The 7,124-nt window shown below is 56.9% G+C and overlaps 1 protein-coding gene across 1 annotated transcript; it reads right to left on the minus strand.

Moving 5' to 3' along the window:
- Nucleotides 1-880: 880 nt before the first annotated feature.
- Nucleotides 881-6,606, minus strand: PDZK1IP1 (PDZK1 interacting protein 1). The gene is made up of 4 exons (XM_063106699.1): nucleotides 6,165-6,606; nucleotides 3,704-3,812; nucleotides 1,850-1,945; nucleotides 881-1,312 (listed from the first exon to the last, which is right to left on the minus strand). The coding sequence occupies exons 1-4, from the start codon at nucleotides 6,229-6,231 to the stop codon at nucleotides 1,237-1,239; spliced, it is 348 nt and encodes a 115-aa protein (XP_062962769.1). The 5' UTR covers nucleotides 6,232-6,606; the 3' UTR covers nucleotides 881-1,236.
- Nucleotides 6,607-7,124: the final 518 nt, after the last annotated feature.

Raw genomic sequence — 7,124 nt, forward strand, 5'->3', positions numbered from 1 at the left:
CCCAGAATTAGCAGTCAAGGGCATTGGCGAGGACTGAGTTCTAGTTCACCTCTGTGGTGAGATTGGCCAAATTCTCCAGAGAGAAGCTAAGCTCAGAGAGGACAGTAACTCTCCCAATGTCACACAGCAATTTGGCAGGGGACCCAGGACTCAAATGCAGCTTTCTGAGTCTCAGTCCAAGACTCTCTCCCAGAACTTCCTGTGCAAAGCCCAGCACAGAGGGGATATGGGGTGGGGGGATAGAACTAGAGATGAGTGAACCCACCACAATGCCAGGCAGCTGGAGACAGGGGGTGGGGTGCAGGTGCTGCCCAAGGAAGGGCCCAGAATTTATCTCAGATGTGAAGGGTGGGTTGGAGGACAGGGTCTTGCAGGAGGAGCTCTCACTGGAACAGGGTAGGGTGGCCTGGTACCCTCTTCCTGCCCATGTACATGAAAGAGAAACATCTTGAAACTGACCAGAGCTAGGGGCACTGGCTCACATCAGGGTCCGCCCTACCCCGGGGAGCCTCTCTTGACTTATCTGGCTGAAGGGAGGATTTTGCCGAAGGGAACAAGGACCACTCCATTGGGAGGGAAGGGTTCACCTAGCCCTGGCCTCTTTGCTTTCCAACTCCCCCACACATGCATGGGGGCTCCACAGACACTCGCACTAGCGGGCACTTCTCACTGAGACAGCAGAAGAGACACTGGCTTTCTTTTACTCCCACCCAGATATGCAATCTCTCAGCCTCTCTAGTACTGGCCCCCTTGGCCCCAGCTGTTCTGTGGGTGCAGGGGCTTCCTGGGTAATCCTGCAAAGCCACCATGCAGTGGCTTCTGAAGGTGATTGTCATGATTCAGAAAGCAAGATCCAGCCTTGCTGGAAGACTGAGGGGCTGCTTCTGAGCCTCAGCCCCAGAAGTACAAAAAGTCTTTATTTCACAGAAATAGCCATTTCCATGGTTATGGGGAGATGGGAGGCAGGATGGGAGGTGCTGAGCTGACTGTCCTCTTCAGAAGGCTCTTCTGAATTGGGTGGGAGACCCAGGGAGACCCCAGGGCCACAGCAGAGCCCCAACCTGAATATGGTCTGAGCTCCGACCTTGGCTGGCTATAATTCAGGGGAGGGGCTGGAGGGAGTCGGCTTATTACTGTAGATTCCTGCACAGAGAAGGAAGAGGCTTGGGTGGTAACTTTGGGCATCTATCACAGGCACCTGAGAGCCTCAGGGCTGGGGCCACAGGTGAGCCAGGGTCACATGGGCGTGCTGCGGACCCTGCCCTCCTCCTCCTCGGGGACATTCTCATAGGCATTCTCATGCTCACTGGACCTGGAAGAGGATGGCAGGGGCTTGGTGAGTCCTCATGCCTCCCACCCCATCCCCTTTTCCCTGCTCCATCCTCCACACATGAAGGCAATATCTTCCAGTAGGGGGTTCCCCTGACCACATCTGGGCTTGTGCACCTGAGACTGAAGGCCTCTCAGCACCACCTCCCTGGACCCTCCATCTCTCCTCCACTGGGCCCTTCCCCTACTGGGTCCCCACTGAGCAACCCTCCCCCATTGAGCCTGTCCCCCATTGACCTCCCTCGCCTCCAGAGCCCTCTCCCCACTTTGAGTCCCCCAATTCATTCATACTTTCACTGAATCCCTTTCCCCACTTGAGTCCCTTTTTCCCACAGTATCCACAGCCCTGTAGGTTCCAATCCACCCACTGAACCATCCCCCTACCAAGTCCCCATCCCCTTACTGAGCTCTCTCCCCAACTGAGGGATCATCCCCCCATGGAGCCCTGCAGTCCTCGCAAAGCTCCCACCCTCACCCCGTTCCCCCACAACACCTGGTCCTGAGGCCCCCGGGCTCTCACCTGAAGTTGGCTGCCATCGAGGAATACCTTCCTTCTGTTCCTGCCAGGACTCCATCCACCTTGTTCCCAACAGTCATGACCACACCCGCAGGTTCCCTGGAGACAGAGCTCATCAGCGGGTCCCCTTCATCCAGGCAGACCCTGCTTCAAGTCACAGTTCTCACAAGCCCAGGGGCCAGAGGCTGCCCCTTCATGGGAGCACCTCTGCCCAGCAGGACCTGCCAGCGCCTGCCACTCCCTTCTCCCTGCCCCACAGTGGGAGCCGGAGATTCAACAAAATTATCCTTGGTCCCAGGCCTGTCTCACTACCTCCCAGCCACCCTCAGCTCAGCAAACCCAATAGGACTCAGTGTCTGCCCCAAATTTTCACAGGATGTTCCCAGACAACAGGAGCTGATGTAGTCAGGGGCCTCTAAAGGCAGAAAAATGCAGAATTTCTGACAAAAAGCTCCTGGCCTCTTGCTCAAGTTTAATCCCACTGCAGTGTGAGCTCTGTCCCCAGGACCCTCACACCTGCTCATCTTTCCTTGGAATCCGATAGGCACCTGAGACTAAAAACGTCCCAAATTAAACTCAGCAGTTGCCCAAAATCTGCTCATCCTGTTGTGTTCTGTGCCTCAGCGGGTGGTCCCCAGTCAGAACCCCAGACATCATCCCTGCCTTTGTCTAACTCCCAGGCCACCTCGTAGACAGCACTAGACCTGTCCCTTCTCTTCTGTCCATCCCCTCTGCTGCCTCTATGTGCCAGACTCTCTCCTGACCCCATGCCTGCAGACTGCCCCACCTCAATGCCCACCCCCACCATCCCTTGGGCGGCCAGAGTGATTCTGCTAAGGCTGTGTTTCGCCCCAAGACTGGCTTAAAAACTTGTTGCTGGATTCCTATTGCACTAATATAAAGCCCAAAATTCGGGTCATTGGTGTACAAGGGTGTGCTTGGCCCAGGTCTTGTCTATCTCACCAGCCTCATTTTGGGCATCTCCATCCCTCTCTCTACCCCCTGAGCTGCTTGTGTTTCTTCAGCAGGCCTTGCAGGGCAGCTGCAAGGGCACCCAGTCCACAGGCCTCCTTTGTGAGAACTGGGAAAAGATGCACCTGGGGATAGATGCAGCCTTGTGCCAGCATCCTGGGCTGGCAAGGGCAGATTGGGCAGGATTTCAGCCCTCTTTATATTCACGCATCCATATCTGGCAGCTCTGGTGCCAGCCCCTAACTCAGGACCCGGGTGTACCCCTCCCTCAACTACAGCACTCTTCCCACACCTCTATCCTGTGACTGACTTCTCCTCTTTCAGGTTTCGAGATAAATGTGCGATCAGGGAAACCTCTGACTGTCCCCAGACCAGGTCAGGCCCCACAGTGCACTTTGCACTCTCCTCTAGCAGCAGCACTTGAAATTGTGATTGCTCATTCCAGTCTGTGAGCCTGTGAGGGCAGAAGTCGTGTCCATCCCATGGCCCTTCTGCAGCACAGCTGACCCTCAGGAAGGTTGGGACCTTCCTTTCCAGTAGTACTTGCAGCCTCATCACAGGCTGGGAGGCTCTCCCAACTCTACAGATAGAAACATTGAGACTCCAGGAAGAGCAGACATTTCCCCAAAGCTCATAGGGAGTGGGCACCAGAGCTGTGGGACCAGCAGAGCTCAGGCCTGGGAGCCAGCAAGCCTAAGCTCTAGTTCCAAAGTCACTAACTCACCCTGTGACCTTGAGCCTCAGTTTCCTTTCTACACAGTGAGAGGTCTGGGCCCAGGGTTTCTGAGGCCCACCTCACCACGATCAGAGCAAGGACAGGGGTACTGGGGACACCTGCCTGCTCAGGAGCCGGCCCAGCCCCCAGGGCCCTTGGGCAGCACTCACGTCTCTTCCTGGCACCAGAAGCGGTTGACGGCAAAGGCGATTGCAACAAGGACCAGGAACACGGCCACAGCTATGAGGCCCTGCATCCAGGGCTGGAGGTTCCCCAGGCCTGAAAAGGGGAGGGGGCTGCAGCAGGCATAGGCAAGTGCAGAACAGGGATGGGCTGGGGCCTGTGTTGGATGCCATCAGCTGCTGCCAAGACCAGAGGAGACATTCTGGGGTGACAGGGGTGGGAATGAGGACCCATCTGACCCCCACTGAGCTTAAGAAAAGGATGGGAGTTTGGAGGAAAGATAGAGACTCGGAGAGAAGATCGGAGTTTGAAGAAGGAGTGAGGAGCCAATGAGGAAACAGGTCTGTGTCTGAAATCCAGGCAACCTAGAGCCTCTTCCCCGCCCCCGGTGGGTCACATGCAAGGCCCCCCAGGGAGTGCCTGGGCCCCGAGGACCAAAGGGCAGCCCCCTGGACAGCAGCCTAGGCTGTGCCAACTGGGTGTGGCTCCCAGAAGGCTGAGGAGTGGCCCAGAGCTGACAGGTCTGGCTGACATCTGGAAGATCCTGTTCTGTAACAAGAGGCTTCTGTGTTGCAGGGAAGTGGGGTGGGGGGGGGGGCAGGCAAGGCTTCTCAGACAGAGATGCACAGGAGTGGACCAGACGCCTTGAGAGAGGAAGATGGAGGAGTGAGATCCCTTTGGGTCTTGGGGCCCAGGAAGGAAGCTTCAGAACCCGAGCCCCTTTTGGTTCCTCCAGCTGGGTGCCCAGGGGACTAGGGACAGAGACCAGGTTGAGGCCCAACCATGCACCCTTCACTGCTTTTTGACCCATAACACCAACTTAAACCCCCAGGATTTCCCAGAAGTCTCTGCCCTCAGGCACCGATGGCCCCAAAGGGTGCTCCTCTTCCCCAGGCATTGCTGTGCTCCACAAGCCTGTAGGGAGCACAGCCCTGCAGAGGAAAGACTGCAGGTGGAGGTCTCAGGAGGGACCAGAGGTCAACACAAGACTTCTGAGGGGTCCTGCCTCCGGGTCAAAATACCTGCATCCCCAGCACCAGCCTATATTTTGAGGCACCCAAGCTGGGCATCAAAAAATCTCACTCTGCCTCACTTCCATTCAAAAGTCCTCCCTTGAGTCTACCTTGAAGCTTTCTGCTGCAGTGAATGCCCTGTTTCTTCTCTGCGCTCTCTCTGAGCCTGGCCGGTATTCGCAAGGAGGGAGTGGTCTGAAAACTCTCCGGCCTGTGGCCAGGTCAGACCTTGCTTATCTCTGGGGTAGCAGAAGATACACAATGTGGTTACTCTGAGTTTCATACCTGCCAAAAAGCAGTATTCATTGTTCCCCCAGAGAAACAATGGTTCAGAACCATGGCTCCTTAGGTTACTGGTTGTTCTAGCATCGAGTTAGGGCTCATCCCCTGGGGGGCCCCCTCCCTGCTCCCTCCAAACCCTGAAGCCAACCCCCTCCTGCTCCTCCTCCCATGTGGCTCTGTGGTGAGCACATAGAGCATGGGGCAGAGCCTGGGGCAGGAGAAAGGTGGTCTGTGTCCTGTCCTTTCTCGCCCTGCTGTGTGACATGTGTTACTCAACCTCTCTAGTCTTCAGTTCCCCAGAGGGCTTCCACGATCTGAAGGACAGAGTTGAGAGCTCAAGAGAAAGTGTTCTGGAAGCATCTTTGCCAGCCCCCTCTCGACCCAAGTCCCACCTGCAGTCACCAGACTTTGGCTGCAGATGCAGCCTGATGGTGCAGGAAAGACGACAGATGTTAGGGTGTGGGGTTTCTCTGGGTGCAACACTCTTCCACATCCCTGACCTGGCAGCAGCCCCAGGAGTGGGCAGGGTGGAGTTTATTGTCTTCATTTTATGGGTGAGAAAACTGAGTCTCGGAGAGGTGCAGCAATTTGCTCAAGGCCACACCAAGACAGGCAGAGCTGGACAAAGAGCTCAGGGACATGGATGGGGCCACTCTGAGGCTCTGCCCCCTTCCCAAGCCCAGGAAGCCAAGACAACGAGCACTTAGGTCAAAGCTATGGGCAAACCCCTGAAAGCACCGTTCCTCCCCTGGAGCAAGCCTGCCTTTAAGGGATGGCTTGGGCTCCACTCTCACCCTCTGAGTAGCTCCTGACCCCCTGTACTCAGGACCCAGCCATCTCTAGAGCAATTCCTACTCTTGGGGCCTGGGTGTCAACTCCTGTTCCTCCCCCAAATCCTAGACCCAACATCCACCCTGCTGTCCCCACTTCTCACTCATGGAAAACAAGTCACAGACAGAAGCCTGGCTCAGAGGTCTCTGCCTTTGGTAGTTGCTCTGGCTAGCCTAGTCCCTGCTTCCCGCTCCAAACTACAGGAGTCAAGGGTAGTGGAGGAAACCAGGATACCACCCCAACCACCCCTGGTTCACCAGTGCCCAGCCCAGCCCTCTCCTCATTGCAGCCACCAGGGCTGGCTCAGTCCTGCTCTAGCTACCTTGTTGACAGCTGGCAGGTGGCATCACTGTGAGCAGGCCCAGAATGACGAGGCTGAGGGCCGACATGGCTGCAGGCAGGGCTTGTGGGCCTTCCCTCTGGCAGCTGGTGTCTGGGCTCCTGGAGCTGCTGTAGAGTTGGTCAGCGTCTGCCTGAGATCAGCCTGGGCTCCGTCTGGCCCTGGAGGTGAGGAGCTAGAAAGGAAGAAGGCGAGGGAGGGAGGAGAAGGAAAGATGGGGGTGGAGAGAAACTTCCCTCCCTCCCATGGTAATGAGCTGCCGGGCATGGCCTGGCCACCCCTGGCAGGTGCCCAGCCCACTCAAGCATTGGAGGTCATTTTTCAGAGGCCAGCTATGGAGATGGGTCTGAGGACTAGGGAGATGTGCGGAGAGTCTCAGCCTCGCCTCCAAGCCCCACATTTCTCCAGAGTTTCTGCCTGAGCTCGCCCTTCCTGGCAATGGGGCTGGGCTCTGGGGAAAGGAATGACATATTGTCGCTCCCGCCTTGACTGAGCCCAGTGGGTGGGGCTTCTTGGAAAGCTGATACTGGGATTAAGAAATTTGCTGGCTGGCTTGGCTCTGCTCAGCTCAGGGAGCCCGGGGAAAACCCCAGAGGCCCAGCGAAGGCTCAAAGCTGCCCCTCTCCCCCAGAGCTTGGCCTAGTTTCCTTTCTTCAACCCACCTGTCCCTGCCCCACCAAGCCAGATCCTGGGACCCTGATCCTAAGACACAGCCCGGCTTGTGTACCCCCATCCCTGGCCTAGCCCAGTAGCTTCCTGAATCCCTCCCTCCTGCAGAGATCACAACAGAGGGACTGAAGGTCCCAGCCCCCAGCCTTCCCAGCCCGTGACCAAGCCCTTACCCAGCCCAGCTAACATAGGCTCCAACTAATGCTTCTTCTTAGCCCCAGGTGTAGTCCCTCGAAACCAGGCAGGGCCTCCCTCAGAAAAGATCTGGGCCCA

Source organism: Cynocephalus volans, chromosome 8 (genome assembly GCF_027409185.1).
Source record: "Cynocephalus volans isolate mCynVol1 chromosome 8, mCynVol1.pri, whole genome shotgun sequence".
In the NCBI taxonomy this organism is placed as follows: domain Eukaryota; kingdom Metazoa; phylum Chordata; class Mammalia; order Dermoptera; family Cynocephalidae; genus Cynocephalus; species Cynocephalus volans.